We start from the raw sequence: 17,822 nt of genomic DNA on the forward strand, positions 1-17,822 counted from the left end.
CCTACAAAGACAGTGCAATCTGTTCAAAGCTTCAGGATATGGACCCTAAGATTCAAACAATTTGCCAATTCTGAGGTGTCATCTTCACAAAACCAACAGAAATCCCTAACAGTGTCTGTCCCCAGACCAGAGTCATGGAAAAATAGGTTTGGCAGACACCACCCTCCATAAATCTTCATGGCCACCCACCTGGATAGGTAATTGTCTCCTATGAAGATGTCTTCTTCTCTGAGTTTCAAAGGGGATGAGACTACCAAGATCATTCTCAATAGTGAGAACCTGTTCTTGTGGTACTTAGAGCCTACCAGTGAAGAAGCTCAGATTGTGGACACTTTGTTGGTTACACCCAGGAAAGGTCCAGCACCTTGTTTATGACCAGTGCTAGCAAGTCCTCACAGAACGCAGCAGGGAAGAGGTGACCAAAAATATGTACATAGGACCAAGATTATTTGGGGCAAGAAGTATAAACTACCATTCTCTTCAGCCCTTCTTCCCTCTCCAATGCCATGATTATCAATTACATTTGAATCTTAAGTAGCTGGTGTTAGTAGAACTTAGTGATACCACAGAGTTTTGGTGTGGAGGGGAAAATAGGGCATACGATTTTTTTTTTCAAAGACCAACGAGAAAAATTCCTCGTGTCATTCAAAGAAATTCTAAGTAATGGCCTAAAATTTCAAAATTTTTGAAGTCAAAATATTTGATGCTGTTTTGATGGAAAAAATATGATAATCCCGCTTCACTGTGAGAATACTTCAGCCTTACCCAAGACTCACTTTATAGAAAGAGGAGCTAATGCATAAAGAATTATGGAGAAGGAACCCAAATTTAGTTCTAAGACACACGGGTCAAAGAAAATATTAATATATCCCCTCTTCCAATCTGCTCCAGCCTGGAAATTATAGGCTGTCATCTCCAGTGGATTCATTCACGCAGAGAAAGCTGTACTGGCGGAGAGTGGACAGCAGGTGGCGCCAAAGTCAGTCTTTTTCCCTTTAAACATGGCTCCCAGGACACTGGGTGGGGGCCTCAGTCTGGGCATCTAGATACTGAGACATTTAGGAGATTATTTTTCTCCTTTGCTTAACAATTGTTTTGTATATCGTTTATATTTTTGTTTTCTTTTTAGTCAGTCAATCCTTAGTAATTCTAAGAAGAATTCAAACTTAAACTCATCTGGCCCTTCTTCTTTTCTTGTATGGCTGAACTATGTACAGGAATAAAATTATAAATGACCTGGATACCTTAGTGGCTGGAAGGAATGCCCAGTGATCACTGAGGGTGTGATTGATGATTATTTTGAATAAATCTGGTCCCAAATCCTGGAAAAAAGCTCAAAGTATTCAGGAGAAGCAACAGAAATGTTGGCCACATTGAATCACAAAGTGTCTCCAAGCACACGCTCTCTAAAGCAGGTGCTGAAAAATCACCTTGTCCTTTCCTTGAGATTTTACTGAAAGACAACTCTGTTGGTTTAGCATCCTGCATCAGATTTGTAGGGTAAAGACTTGCCCCCCAAATTCTCAGATCTCGAAGTTTCAGGATGTTTTATCAATTTTGCCCTTAATCACAAATTCCCTTTGATAAGCATTGTCATGGCAAAGTGTGGTCCGGCTTCGACCCTGATGCAGAGTCTCACCTATCACCCTGTCCTGGGGCTGAGAACCTTGACCTGGTGTGTTGACTCAAGATTCCCAATCCTGCGGCAGCTAGATTTCACACCTTCAGGTCAAACATTAAAAGCCTTGATCCAGTTCACAAACCAATGCCTTTGATTCAGGTATTTCATGCCTTTCTGTTATCCAGACTTTTAGAGTTAATAACAATAATGATAATGCTGCCGCTTATTGAATGTTTACTAGATAAACACATATACACATATAGGATGTGGCTAAATACCAAGATATGATTTTTGTCTGTTACATGAAAAACATGTAGCAATTTTTGAATTGTGGTTCTATTTGCGCATCTATTCTTAAGGCTAATTTATGTTTGCAGACTCTTGCTTTCATTATATCTGTCAGTATATAAAAGCACTTGCTGAGTGTGGCCATCTGGCGTGGGAAATAAGATTTATTATTTGCATTTCCACAAATAAGCAGAAATTTCATAACTATGAACTAAAACATAATTAATGATTTCGCTGATTACCCTTCCCTGAAATAGCCATTAACTGAAACAGTCTCCTATGCAGTCATGTACATGTCTGTAATTGCACACACATTTGTGTTGATTCCACAACTATCACCCGTTTACCCTTGTACTTTTTCAAGCCTATTTATTTTTTCTCAAAACCAGTTACGAAAAGAGGAAGTCATATAAGCACATCAAATAGCTATATGAGAGCGCTTAATAAACAGTAATTGATAGAGATGAAAATATCTTTAACAGATCCACAAAATACATTTCAAATATGTAATAATAATTTTATTAGAGATAAAATTAAAGATTATTAGCACAGTTGTACTGGGATTCCCTATGTATAACATAGAATAGCATGTGAAAGTAACAGTGAATTCTCAACTATGTGTATTAAAAGACCTATAACGTGTGTATATCATATGTGTATATATGAGTATGCATATAACAAATATACTTCTCTTGGTATCTGCATATATATGTGTGTACATACATTAGCAAGAGCGTTATATATGAAATATTTATCTAGGTTCATATACGCATATATCATATTTTTCAATGATGGCATTTTTGTTTTTTCAAATATTTACTACCCTTCAAATAAAATGGTAACACTAGACTTTTCAGACTCCCCCAGGTACCACTCAACTCCCAGATGTCTGAAAGATAATCTAGCCTGTCCCAGCACTAAAAATGAGATTAAGAAAATAGGCAGAATTGAGTCTTTCTGAAAACTTTCTGTTTTCGTACTATCCCTAGGGCAAAACAAAAATCATTCTTGCTTAACCCCGTATGGCCTCAACTTGTGTGTAGACTTTGTTTTGGAAGCATCACTGACACACTAATCCAAACAAATGTGCCACAGAGCTCATGACATCTAAAGTCTAAAGAGGAATTAAAATGATAGGGAAACACATTGCCCTCACGCCAGAAGCCCTGGGGAGATACCGTTAAAGGAGCTGAAAGGTCCCCAAAGGCCAGAAAGAATGGGGTGGGGAGGAGATGAATTAGGAAGAACACTGAGTTAAGACTCAGAACACTGGGGCCTGGTCAACAATTACTAATCAGCTTTGTGCAGGATGTAAAATCTTCCTGAACCTTAATTCCTCACGAAAAGTGTGAACCTGAAGGTAGCTACAGTGCCTTTTATTAATATGATCCTACAGCCATTCAGAAAAATTAAATCGATTGAATATTTACATTGTTTATTCTGTGTTTCCATAGCTCAACACATAATAACACTCATTTTATCCTGGAACTATGCTGTTCAAACTTTGTATATATGCATATTTTTATATTAGGGGATATTTTTAATATTCTCAAGAAGACATTCTAGTAAAAAAATCTTCTAATGAAAATCATTTTTTCAAAGATAATGGATGCCTTCCTGTTGTTTTCATTGTTCTGGGCTACTATTTTAAACAAACCCAGATTTTATTTGCCGAATGTTTGACAAGGGACTCACCAGCACCCCTTCCCTGTGTAACCTCACTGTGCAGTGGTGACAGGCAAAGTCTCTGGAGCCAGCCAGGGGATCCCCAGCTCCTCTGCTTACTAGCTGTGTAAACTCGTGCGATGGATTTAACCTCTCTGTGCCTCGTCATCTCACTGTAAAACAGGGTTCACTAGAGTACCTGCCTCATAACATGCTTGTGTGCTTGTATCTGTAAAGCATTTATAACAGTACTTGTAAGAACTGCTACATAATTGTTCCTTGGTTGTATTTGGTTGTTGTTGTTCCTATTATTATTCACATAAAACATAGATAAGAAAACATTTTTGAGTTCAACATTTTCCGTGTTATTTTACATCTGATCTGGTATGTTTGTAGACAATTTTGGAAACGTTTACATACCAGAGAATGCTTCCATTGCATTTGCAAACCATCATAGGTTTAAACACACACACACACACACACACACACACACACACACACACACACACTCATTCAGACGTATTGATCTCCGTATGTGCCCTCAAAACTTCCAAGTGACACATAATTACAGTGACACCAATTTCTCTTTTGAATGTCATTGTCTAAGCATAGTCTTTTTCTTAAATTTATTTTAACTTTTTTAACATCTTTATTGGAGTATAATTGCTTTACAATGGTGTGTTAGTTTCTGCTGTATAACAAAGTGAATCAGCTATATATATATATATATCCCCATATCTCCTCCCTCTTGCATCTCCCTCCCACCCTCCCTAACCCACCCCTCTAGGTGGACACAAAGCACCGAGTTGATCTCCCCGTGCTATGCAGCTGCTTCCCACTAGCCATCCATTTTACGTTTGGTAGTGTATATATGTCCATGCCACTCCCTCACTTTGTCCCAGCTTACCCTTACCCCTCCCCATGTCCTCAAGTCCATTCTCTACATCTGTGCCTTTATTCCTGTCCTGCCCTAGGTTCTTCAGAACCTTTTTTTTTTTTTAGATTCCATATATATGTGTTAGCATACGGTATTTGTTTTTCTCTTTCTGACTTACTTCACTCTGTATGACAGTCTCTAGGTCCATCCACCTCACTACAAATAACTCAATTTCATTTCTTTTTATGGCTGAGTAATATTCCATTGTATATATGTGCCACATCTCCTTTATCCGTTCCTCTGTCAATGGACACTTAGGTTGCTTCCATGTCTTGGCTATTGTAAATAGAGCTGCAGTGAACATTGTAGTACATGTATCTTTTTGAATTATGGTTTTCTCAGGGTATATGCCTAGTAGTGGGATTGCTGGGTCGTATGGTAGTTCTATTTTTAGTTTTTTAAGGAACCTCCATACTGTTCTCCAGAGTGGCTGTATCAGTTTACATTCCCACCAACAGTGCAAGAGGGTTCCCTTTTCTCCACACCCTCTCCAGCATTTATTGTTTGTAGGTTTTTTGATGATGGCCATTCTGACTGGTGTGAGATGATATCTCATTGTAGTTTTGATTTGCATTTCTCTAATGATTAGTGATGTTGAGCATTCTTTCATGTGTTTGTTGGCAGTCTGTATATCTTCTTTGGAGAAATGTCTATTTAGGTCTTCTGCCCATTTTTGGATTGGGTTGTTTGTTTTTCTGATATTGAGCGGCATAAGCTGCTTGTATAATTTGGAGATTAATCCTTTGTCAGTTGCTTTGTTTGCAGATATTTTCTCCCATTCTGAGTGTTATCTTTTTGTCTTGATTATGGTTTCCTTTGCTATGCAAAAGCTTTTAAGTTTCATTAGGTCCCATTTGTTTATTTTTGTTTTTATTTCCATTTCTCTAGGAGGTGGGTCAAAAAGGATCTTGCTGTGATTTATGTCATAGAGTGTTCTGCCTGTGTTTTCCTCTAAGAGTTTTATAGTGTCTGTTCTGGCCTTACATTTAGGTCTTTAATCCATTTTGAGTTTATTTTTGTGTATGGTGTTAGAGAGTGTTCTAATTTCATTCTTTTACCTGTAGCTGTTCAGTTTTCCCAGCACCACTTATTGAAGAGGATGTCTTTTCTCCATTGTATATTCTTGCCTCCTTTATCAAAGATAAGGTGACCATATGTGCGTGGGTTTACCTCTGGTAAGCATACAGTCTTAAATTCAAAAGTCTTTGGTGTGAAAAATACTACTATTTTTCTCTTGTAATGAATCTAAATGAACAGAACTATATAAAAGGAGAAAATGCAACAGGCAAAGCATAGGAGACAAGCTCTTTGGACCTACATTTACTGCCTCAATTCTCTTTGTGTCAGCACACAAATCCCTTCCCCACTTTCCTCTCCATTCCTACACCCACATCCTCCAAATGGTGTCCACATTGGGAAAACTCAGGTGGCACTGGGAAACCCACAGACAGTCCCTCCAGGATGAATTCTAGGCAAGTTCAAGCTTCAGTTCTGCTTCTGGTTTGGCCCTGCCTTGCTAGGCTTTTTTTGTTTTTGTTGTTACTGTCTTTAGTTTTTATTTTTAAAGTGTCAGATGAAGACTTTGAACCAGATGACCCCCCGCTGCTGCTTAAGATTCCACGATGAGTTGACTTACTTTCTGCCTTGCAGCTAAGGTGCCACCCAGCCATAAATGTTACTTTGAAACAATTCCCCTCCCCATTAACAAATAAATAATTACTGCTTCCCCCCTCCGCCCCGAGAAAGGAGAGAGTCACAGATTGGCTCCATGTTTATTGATGGAGATGCTGTGATGAAGCAGCTGGAGGAGCCCGTGTCTGGCTGCTGAAGGACACTCACCGATGCTTGGAATCTTAATGAGTGCTGGTATCGCAGTGCTGTGTAGAGCAGGGCGTGCAGGATGAAGTTGGGCAAAGAGGAGGCCACTCCTCCATCACACAAGATAACCCTTAAAATACTTATAGCTCAAGGAGGATTTAGAAAAGATTGTGAGCCCTTCTTGGGCTGCATATAAGTGCCCTGACTTTGAGATGCTGGTACATGGCCCAGTCTTACCTCTGACACAGTCAGCTGTGAGCTGTGACATAGAGTGGGCCAGATGTAACCATTCTCTTTTCTCTCTCTCTTTTGCACTGCAGGACCTGGGTCGGTGAGAGGAATAAACGGATCCATCAGTCTGGCCGTACCACTGTGGCTGCTGGCAGCGTCTCTGCTCTGCCTTCTCAGCAAATGTTAACAGAATAAAAGTTTAAAAATAATAATTAAAAAAAAACACACAAAAATGCGTCACACAGGATACAGAGCGAGAGAGAGAGAGAGAGCGAGATGGGGGGAGACCGTTTATTTCACAACTTTGTGTGTTTATAAATGAAAGGGAAAATAAGAAAACAAAGAAGAAAATACAACATTTAAAACAATTTTAAAGTCCATCAATAAAAACTGACGTATAATTCAGGGTGGGAAAAGTTCTACCAATGTGTATTTCTAAGCAAATGTATACTGCGTAAAGACTCCATCATGGTAAAGAGATCCAATGTTGTAATAATAAGACAACTGAAGAAGTACCAGATGGATATTAACCCTCCACCACCACACACACACACACACACATACGCACACACACACTTTATCCTTCCTTCATCTTTTTTCATTTGTGGGGAAAGAAAAAATACTGTCTTGCAGGTCTTGCCTTTGGTGTTTATACTTCCATCATCATTTTATTCTGATTTTTATTTGAGCTGACTCATAGCCATTCAGACTATCAATGGAGTCCTGCCCTGAGCCTTACCTGGCTTTCCTGCCTCCACTCTCTCTCCAACTTTTAAGACCATCTCCTTTCCCTCCAGTGTGTTCTATCTCCCCCACATCTGTCCGGGATATGCCCCCTTTATCCTCCCACCGCCGCTTCCCTTCACTCTCCCCCACCCGCCCCTCCAGCACTGGTCACGCCGCAGATGCTAGGAAGTGCCATTCCAATTCTCTCCACTGCGCGCGCGTGCTGTCTCTCGCTCTCAACGTGGGTGTACGTGTGTGTGAGCGTGTGCGCCTCTCTCTAAAGCATGCCGAGGGAATGGTCCATGTGTACATAGACTCATTGTGCTGTAGATACTGTCGCTCATCGTAATCTTGAGATGCGGCTGTGACAAGGGGCTGGGGCCGTGGTGGGAAGGAGGCCAGGCGCAGAGCTGCTGCCCCATCCACGGCTGTCACAGGACCTGTGTGTATCAGCCCAAGCTGGGCCCCGCCTCCGGGCAGAGCCTCATCTTCCTCCCAGTGCAGTCGTCAGAACCCAGTCCAGAGTCACTCAGATTATCACTGTCAGTGAAAGTGCCTACTATTGATGGGGTGAGCAAACAGCAGAAAGAATCAGTGATGCGTATGAGGTGACCTAAGAGAGAAGGTTGACCGACTTCACTCTTGTTTCCCGCGTCTGAGGGATTCGTGTATTTCCTGGCTTTTTGCAGACTCTTGGTCCTGCTGTGCCACAGGAATGAGTAGCATGTGTGGAGCAAATTCCCAGAAGCAGGAAGGTCTCCAAGTGTTAAGTCCAAATGAAAGGATGAAGAGCCACCTGGCGATCCTAAGCAGCCCTGGTTTGCCCCCTCTCCAATCTTCAAATAACACTACATTTGCCCCATGGATTTCCCTGAGCAGAGATTTTCCCTATTTCAGATAAAATACAGTAAGCATAAGCAAGGCAGGAGAAGTCCAGGTGCCCAGGTCCCTACTCATATGGTAGAAATACTATCACAGCCCCAATACAAAGCACTAGCCATAACAAAAAGGAACCCCCTCCTTGTGCTCCTTCGCAGCTCTCTGTCCTGGTATTTTAGGCTAATACTTTATTTGGTGGCCCACATCATCTCCCTTCTCACCCACTGATGGTGCTTGCAGCACCACTGTTCACGGTATTGCATCATTATCTTAGGGCTGGCCACTCCACCGGGAACGGCATTATATTCCATCTTTCCTGCTCAGTCTTGGCTTCTAGTCTCCTGAAAAAGATACAGTGGGGGATATAGTGTTTAAGTTTACATCTACAAGAGCCATCTCGCCATTAACACTGAAATGTGAGTTCTTAACCAGAAGAGCTGAGAAACTTGTAATCATTTAGGCAAAACTTACATACATACCACAAAGCTTGGCATCACCACCACACCAGAAGGATTTTCTTAGGAAAAGCCTTACAGAGAGATCTGGCTCTCTGTGTGTAGATATCTTTGTCAGGAAACCAACCATTGCTTTCACTGAGATAGGAGGCACTGGAAATGGCTCAGTTAGTGAAAGGAGAGAGGATTGTTACTGAGGTTGTAATTGAATGTATTTCAGCAGAGCCAAATGTGGTACCTCACCAAGTCTTAGAACCTGGGAAATAGCTGTTATGTGATGTAAAACAGGAAAGTTTGTAGCTGTAAATCAGAAAGGGAAGGAAGGAAGGGAGGAAGAAACAGAAAGACAGGGAGGGAGAAAGAAAAAGGAAAAAAGAAGGAGGATGGAAGGAAAGAGGGCAGGAAGGAAGAAAGAAAAATTAAATAAATATGAAATTTATCTTAATAGATTTTATTAATTGAAGGCTCTTTGCAATGAATCTCATCTTTGAAGGTAATGATCTACTTGTTGAGTAGCAATCTTAATCTCTGCTAGGGAATTCTGTTGTTTGTTTTAAAAGCTTAGCACCAGACTTCTTTTATGATTTTGCAGTTTAGACATGAAATAGAAGGACACATTGGGCTTGGTGGTGGGTAAAAGTATTTGTGGCAGATCCTGACATAGGGCTGACATTCTTATCCAAGATGGTAGCTACTAAAGTATGGAGAAGGCGAGCCATATTCCTATGCAGCATCAATTTATGGACAATCAGGGATTTCTCTAACAGTTTAGTCTTCTTAGTGCAGGAATAAAAGCTTATCATCCTTGATGATCAATATTTCCCATATATTGAAGAGTCAGCCTCATCCTTAAGTGGAAGCTGTAGTGGAGTGCATGCTAATTTAAAGATATATAAGAAGAGAAAAGTCATAGGAGTTAATTCTGATTAGTATCAATTTCAGGAACAGATCCCCATGGCACGTCACAGAATTTAACCATACACCTAGATTTCTTATTGTCTCTACCTTATCCTAAGGACCAGGTCTTGGCTTTATGGAAGGAGATTATCCATTGAACGGCATGTCTTTGCCATGTCAGCACCATTTGTTCCCTGAATTATATTATGATGGTCCGTATATTAAACATAATTAAACATGTATTGAATATTGTGGTGTTTGCTTATATCTCTGGTAAGATCTGGGTATTTTGTCCTGTCTCCTGTTTCAGAGCAATCATTGACCCCAGAAACCTCAGAGGTTTGAGGATGTTTTTAAACAATGTGAAAAATGGAAGAAAACATAGTTTGGAGAAAGGTCAGGAAAAAGGTAGAAGCCAGAGAACTGACACCAAGAGAGTAAGTTTAAACATGGGACTTCTTGGAATTTAGTTCATCACAGTGCGATAAATCTCTTCAAGAATTTTGTCCGTTGGTAATCAAAGCTTGAAACCCTACAATGAAAAGAACCAACTGGTTGGAAGCAGTATACTGAAAGGAGTGAAATACATCAATTAAACTGAATGGCTAATATATTTAATGTCCTTTGTATGCAAAGTAAAACTCTACCATTCATAGAATAAAATCCTTAGACCTGATTTGCACTTAACTAAAGCAGAAATGACCTTGACCAAGGGCAGTTCCTGAAGAATGAAAACTGTCCTAGGTTTTACAATTGCAGAATTATATCCTCTGTGCAATTGTTCACCAGAACGTTTTGCCTTGTTGGAGGAACAGTCTTACTAGTTTTGAGACATAAAATCCCTCTGCTGTAAAAGAACTAAGGCTTAGGGAAAAGTCCTTTCATTTTCCACCGGGAGGAATTGTCCCATTGACCTTTGCCTTCTCTTCCAAATCAGACAGACGTCACCCTTGCCCTGAGCATTTTTTTACTACATCTTCAGACAATTGGGGCTATTCATAGAGACCTTGTAAAAGTACTCGTGATTTTCATGTTCTTGGAGGACAGAAACAAAAATCTGTTTCTCCTCCAAAAATGGACTTACCTCCTTTGCACACAAAAACTAAACTCCTCAGCATGAAACTGTTTCTGAGTTATTACCTACTACGTTATTAGCTTCTTAACCGTTCCAGAATCATAGATTCCATCCCCAGGTTAGTTGTGGTTTGACTGCTTCTGTTGGCTTGTGTCCCAGAATTTCCCATTTTGTTTTTTGCAGGTCTTGAATTATTTGTGGAAAAATAATATATATGTGTATGTATTTTTTTTAAATCTTATCTTTACAGATGCTATATTTACAATATTGTATGTATTATAAAACAAATCTAGAATAATGATTTAAAGTTAAAAGGAAGAAAAGTACTGAATTTGGTTTTTAAAAAAGAGCTATGCTTCATTTAGAAAGACATGGAGCCCCGTTTTTCTACTTTGTAATGATTTGTTTAAAAGGAATTTGCTTATGGACCATGTTCCATGGGAATAACCATGGCCTTATTTTTCTCTTCAACTTTAAAACCTTTCAGCCTGTATTTAGTCTTGGTTCCTAATAACTCTCATTTTTTTTATAGAAATATAAGTGCAATGCTATACCTAACCTACAAAAACTATTAATATTTTGAAGACAAATATTAAACACACCACAAAAATTGTTAGATAAAAACCCTGAGTTAAGAAATGCAAATCCAATTTAGGAAGGCTCCTTTACTTAAGTGTTTAAAATATTTCTTCTCCAAAGACTGCATTTGCTCCAGTGGTGTAAATTTTCCAGAGCGGTTGGCATAATATCTGTAAACGTCTCACTAAAGGCAAAATGGAGTTTACATTTATGTGCATACAGTAGAAGAGAAGTAAACTATTCTCATTTGCCGCTATGTTGTTAAATGTGGCCAACTGATATTCAAGAAAGAATTTTTCTTCACCCAGCAACGCACATGACTTTCCTGTTGGCAAGCAAGCTGGTGTTAACGTTAGGGGTAGGTTTAGCATTTACACCAGCGTAAATGTTTATGGATATCACGGAAAACTTATTTTAAAATCTTGATTTCCCTTCACGCATTTACATACTGTGTGCTGATTAATAAATTAGGCACCAATCATGTGTAAATCAGTAGTTTATGTACATAATATAAACTATGTAAACTTCATTTTTCATGCAGGGCGCAAGTTCAGCTAAACCTATGAAGCTGAAAGGAAAAAAAAAATTAAATAAAAATAAATAAAAACCAAAGCATGTCACAGGTCAGAATGGGAAGAAGGATGACTAATTGCCCAAACATGAGGTTGTCTCAGCTAAAGGAAGCAGACCCACAGAACTGTTAAAGGTTCACATCCTGATCAGGTCACAGGAAGCCACCTCTTTGTTCCTTCAGGACCTAAGTGGGGTTTCTCCCAACTGTTGCCACAGTTTTCTCACCTGACCCCAGAGCAAGGGAAATGGAGAGACAGGAAGGACGGACTTCTAAGCGCTCATGTGTCTTACATCAACTCTCAAGTGTCTTCTTTACCTCTTACTTACCACCTAGGAAGTCTCATTTCAACAGCTCCAAGGAAAGTAAGTTACCTATACCTTGATGAGCAAAATATTATTCAGTTTTTATTTTCCATCCAACAAAGTCATTGGGAGAGCTTCTTTGTCATCTCAATCCTAAGAAATTGTGGGGTGTTAAAAAATGCTAAATCACCCTAGGAAAGAGCTACTCTTGCTTACTCTGGTAGATCTATTTTCTATATATCTATCCTGACTGTTGCAAATGAGGACAGAATCATTTTAATCGGGAGTATCTCTCTCAGGCACGTTCTCTTGAAGTCTTTTTGAAGTGTCTGTTGTGTTTAACAGAATGACATATACATGTCTTCTGCAATCTGCACAGCTGGTACATAAATAGTCATCAAAGAGATCACTACAGGGACCACATGAATTTTCTGCAAAGACTGTTATCGAAAGGAATTTAGGTCAAATTAATATTACGCTTAAAGTACACTCCTCTACCCAATATAAATGACAACTTTATAAAGTGAGGTAGGTGGAAGGTGGATTGGGAGTCAGGAAAATTGGGTCCTAGCCCTGGGTCTGTACTATAAGCAAGCCATGTGACCTTAGGTAAATTAGTTAAACTTTCTGAGTCTTGGTTTTCTCATCCGGAAAGTGAGAAATTTGAATGACATCTCTAAAACTTCTGTCTTCTCTAAATTCTCTGATTCTGAATAAGAATTTAATCCTCCCATAGAGCTGTGCCCACCTCATCATTCTAAGCAGCTATTTGTCATCTCTGGTTTGATCACTTTGATCTAGTTTGATCTTCACTTCTCAGAACCATCATGCCAACATCTCCATCTCCAAAGCCAAAACTTTCTAGAATGCAGGGTCCCTGGACTGGTTGTATAATTCTCTTCCAATCAAAACTTCTTAACAATGTAGAGAAGGGACACATTCAAATGATGCTGCTGACCTCGAGGGAGCTGGAGTTGTTTCCTTTGTTAAAATATTATAAAATCTAACTGTTGAACTATATTCTAATCATCTTTCATAGGGAGAAAATAGCCAGATTAGGTATTAGGCATGTAATAAGTGAGGAAGTTGTGCATGTGAAGGGAAACAGTTGTTTCTCATCCTGGGCCAAGTGCCTCATGATAGTAAATGGTTGTCCTTGAAAACTCTTTGCTTGTGCTGGTGGCCATAAGCATGTGATCCCAGGCAGATTCAAAGGCTATTCTATGAGAAACGGACAAGATAATACATTTCGTTTTGGAAGGAACTTCTCATGGCATAAGTTTCCCTAAACTCAACTTATAGGCTCTGTAGTCAAGTAAATGGATGGAGAGAAAACAAACCTCATTTTCAAAAAGTACAAATCAGGGCCATTTTAAAAAGACAAGTTGAAAATAGGACAAAAACAAACACGTTTTAGCAGGTTATAGAGCTGAATATAGTAAGAGTTGTGAAGGCCAAAATCAAATGTGAAAGTTAAGTACTCGGAGCAGAGCATAAGTAGAGAGGATGGTTTCTCAGACGATTAATGAGGAATTACCGTGTGCCATGTTCTGGATGGATTGAGCACAGCTGCACTTGTCTTGACCCAACAGAGTATAGCCCCACGCTATGCTAGATGCTTAACTTAGCATCTGTCCAATGGTAGCTTTTCATTCATTGCTTAAGAGAACAGAAAGAATCCGAGTCTCCTGTGCACTGAAAAGCAGGGATTATTCATAACTTCCCAGCATTAGTATCACTTTATATAGATAAGGATTTACAATGTGCTTAGAGTATGCATGAAACTCCCTTTAAGTGAGAAAATGACCTGCCCACGAGACAACTCCCCATTTCCAGGGTGATTTCAGAGGTGCCTCTTTTTGAGTGATGTTCCTGGGCAACTCCCACAGCTATGTTCTTCTCTGAACAAGCCCTCTCTGTAAAGCCAGGTACAGAGTAAAAATCTGCTTCTTGCAAATGAAGAAAACCCTTGGAACCACTAGCTTCCTGGCATGCGGCAGTAATTCTAAGCTATCTGGAGCCTTTTTTTAAAAAAAAAAACTCACTTCCCTGAGTCTTTGCTCTTCACCAGAGAATGTTAAAGGTTCATCCTGGTGAATTACAAACAAGTTCTGCTCCCTAAGTGTTTACTGGGAGTGGGAGAAGGGTAAAGTGAGGAAATTACAGAAGGAGAGAAACATGGGAGAAAAACTCCAGCTTCCTTCCCCTTCCACCTTCCTTCTCACTGCTCTACTGAAGGGTGTATAAATTCTGCTCTTGGTTAGAATACTCCTTATTAACACTTATATACATATAAATATATATATATGAGTATATTCCTTTTTTCATCCCTCTAGACATAAACGAAACTTTCCTTGATGACAAAAACTCATGGCCATTTTTCTGTTTGGGTTTTTTGTTGTTCAAGGCTTTTTTTATATTTGTTTATTGGGTGGATTTTTTTTCCCCTGGATACTAGCTCTGTGAAGGAAAATAAAAAGCGTAGTGTGTGTTAAAAAAAAAAATTAAAATTAAAAAAAGCTTTTTTCCTTTTCTTTTAAAATGTATTTAAATTCTGTTTCTCTGTTCTGTTACTTTACACTTATGAATGCTCTGCTCTTCTGTGATCTTAAAACAAAATGAAATAAACGTGAAAAGGAGATGTGTCTTCATTGACCTGAGTCAGTGATCTCGTGGTTGACTGCACTGCTTCTTGGAAGTTTTTCATGAATAAGATAGGAAATGAAGCCAATGATAATGAAAACTATGTGAAGAAGGGGTAGACCACACACGGAAGAATCACTTGCAGGTCCTCTATCAATGTCTCTTCTATCACAGAAGGTAATGTGGTATTTACAGTAATTGTCTTCATCTAAGAAAAGAGAGTCTCTGAAAGTTTTTTCTTTTTCTCCCTCAAGGACTCATAAGAAATAAGCAGAAATTACCATTAAAAAGCTATAGATAAAGCATTAAGAATTTTTGATTGTTAGACTTGAGTGAGACCTTAGGACATGATACCAAAAATCATTAGGGAGTATATCTCTATAATAGGGGTTGAGTTTTAATAAGTTCCAACCTGATAGCAGTAGGAGGAAATAAATTACCTTCTAAAGCCACTTTTTTTTTTTTAAACTTATTAAATAAGCAGTTTGTTCTCTATTCTTGCTGAGAGCTGTTACCTTCACAATACGTTTTCAGAATCTCTATAGAATCCTCATAGCATTGCCCAGGACAGACAGGACATAGCAGGAGGAAATGAGAAATAAGCAATTCGAAGAGGTGAGGTTGACTAATTGTGCATCAGAAGTGATTGGGAGGGTCTGAAGTTTGAGCTGCCAAACTGGGTCAGAAAAAATAAGAGAACTGATCCCAAATCAGGGTGTGGGTGGCTGGGGGAGAGGGTGAGGGAATGAACACTCATGATCGTCTTCAATAATCAGCAAAGGGTCTCACACAGAAGCAAAACCTCCTTTCCCCTCCGGTTCAAAGAGATAGTTTAAGGGCCCAATCTCCCCACATTTGAATTTTATATAAAACTCTTGAAAGTGCCTTCTTCAATGAGTTTGCCAAACTCAAGGTTAAAGACATAGTTCTCAAGTAAGACAGCCCTCACATCAGACGCCAGCCACAAATTCAGGCCCCCCAATTTCTGATCAGCTGGCTACAAATTCAGGGGTTCCCACTCACCTCTCAGATTTAATAGTTTCTAGAATGACTCACAGAACTCAGGAAAGTGTAATACTTATGATCACAGTTTTATTATACAAAAGGATACAAATCAGAATCAGCCAGAGGGAGAGACGAGTAGGGGGAGGTCTGAGCGAGTCCCAGCATGAAATTTCCATTGTCCTTTACCTGTGGAGTCAGAACACATTACCCTTCAAACACACTGATGGGTGACAGTGCACAGTTATCCACCCAAGCTGTGGTGCCCAGAGGTCTTACTGGAGTTTCATTGCTTAGGCATGATTGATTGAATCACTGGCTACACCGCTGAACTCAAACTTCCAGGCCTCCTCCCCGACAAGATGTCAGGCTGATATCACCACCACGTGACTCAGAGCCCCAGTGCTCTAAACACATGGCGGTCCGTCTTTAGTCATCTTGTTAACATAAACTCTCTAGGGGCCCACCGTGAGTCCCCTCATTAGCTAAACTATCAAGTGTGGTCCAAGGGGGCCCGACATGAAATAACAAAGAAACTCCTATTACTTAGAAAATTCCAAGGATTTAGAGGTTACCTCCCAGGAACTGCGGACAAAGGCTAGCCAACGTCTTTATTATGTCCCTCCCATTACAAATCTTGAGAAAACCCACCTGAGTCTCAATTAGCATTGTCCCCAGCTGGCTTGAGATTTTATTTCCTTTAAGCCTCAGAAGCTTCAGGGTTAAAAAATTAACACCAGCTTGAGGCTTTGCTATCACTGGTGGCTCAGAAGAAATTCCTTCTTGTATACCCCAATTTTCTACTCCCTTTATACCCATCTATTTAGAAGTATGTCCAAAACAGTAGGTGAGATTAGGAAGAAGGTGAGTCTGTGATCTCTTAAGGAAAGGACCATGTCTTTTCCACCCTTGTGATTCTTTCACATCTAGCATGATGAAAAGCTAATGGCTTAGCAAACATTTTTCAAAATAGAATTGAGTTGTGTTTAATGCAACCAACAAAGTTACTCCATGTGGAATTCTTTTCTACCAATCACTATAACCTCACCACAGCTGTGGAAGATGTCGGAATTTAAATCTTTGGAACAAAAGGCAGATCCCTCCCTTACATATACACAAAACTGTTACACAAATATGGAAAACTTGGCTGCCCATAATCCCAAGACTGAAGTCTTAATGGTCTTTGCTGTGAAGACAAAAAGGTCCTCTTTCCACTTTCCTACCTAAGTTGTTCTCTTATACTCGCTAGACTGGAGACTGGCCAGTTGGGGTAGATTTCCATCAGTCAAAGCTATCTCCTGACCAAAGAATCTCAAACTATTGAGGATCTATAGCGGACCCTGGGAGTTGTATGGGAGAACATGCATGGTGGGGATGCATCACCTAACTGAACCATCTCTCACAGACCCAACCATTCTCAATGAGAAGGTGCTGGCTGACTTGGCATGTATTTTAAAACAAGACATTAAGTTTTCCCTCATTAAGATAGTGTGAAATTTTGACTGGCCATGTTATCTTTACTTTGTGTCATTTCCACCTGCTCACCCTGCCCCTGTCTAGCCTCCCAGATCAAACTAGACATCCGCTGATCTAGTAGCAAAGGCTCCTATTCCCCAAAGAACCTCTACCTTAGGTTCTGTGTGCCTGGAGAAGATGTTCCTACTAATGGGAGCAAACACCAGAGGTAGATCCTGATCAGAAACCCAGGAATGGGGAAGGATGCTGATCCGGTTAAGAGAAATGGTACAGTTGTAGCCCCAAGCAGCTCCAGCTTAAGAGTCAGCAGAAGCTCCCAGGCAATGGTCAATGGAAGAAGCGCGGCAGCAACCACAGGCTCCACCCATAGACCTCTATTCTGTTAACACACTTTGACTTCAAATCCTTGGACTCTGAACATGCCTCTCTATCCTTCTCTTATTTTCTGGCTCCTAGATGATTAGCCTAACTTGCACTACTGAGTTTTTGCCTTAATATGCAAACTCTCAAGATCTGAGCCAGCAATTCTGAGATTGCGTGGCCTTCAAGTAGCATCAGTTCACCCAGATACATTATTATTTGAGTAAATTCTGAAAGAAAAAAGAAAACAAAAGCTCCCAGAACCAAGAGGACTCGTCAGGGGAAGGCTGAAAA

At 39.9% G+C, this 17,822-nt stretch overlaps 1 protein-coding gene across 2 annotated transcripts in view; it reads left to right on the forward strand.

Annotated features, from left to right (window-relative positions):
- LSAMP (limbic system associated membrane protein) overlaps positions 1 to 6,766 on the forward strand; it is a 637,666-nt gene extending 630,900 nt beyond the window's left edge. For both annotated transcript variants that reach the window (XM_065876993.1, XM_065876992.1), the window contains one exon: positions 6,650 to 6,766. In XM_065876993.1, the coding sequence (XP_065733065.1) occupies positions 6,650 to 6,747 (98 nt within the window). In that variant the 3' untranslated portion in view covers positions 6,748 to 6,766. The remainder of the gene's footprint in view (positions 1 to 6,649) is intronic.
- The last annotated feature ends 11,056 nt before the right edge of the window (positions 6,767 to 17,822 follow it).

This window comes from Phocoena phocoena, chromosome 4, assembly GCF_963924675.1.
Source record: "Phocoena phocoena chromosome 4, mPhoPho1.1, whole genome shotgun sequence".
Classification (NCBI taxonomy): domain Eukaryota; kingdom Metazoa; phylum Chordata; class Mammalia; order Artiodactyla; family Phocoenidae; genus Phocoena; species Phocoena phocoena.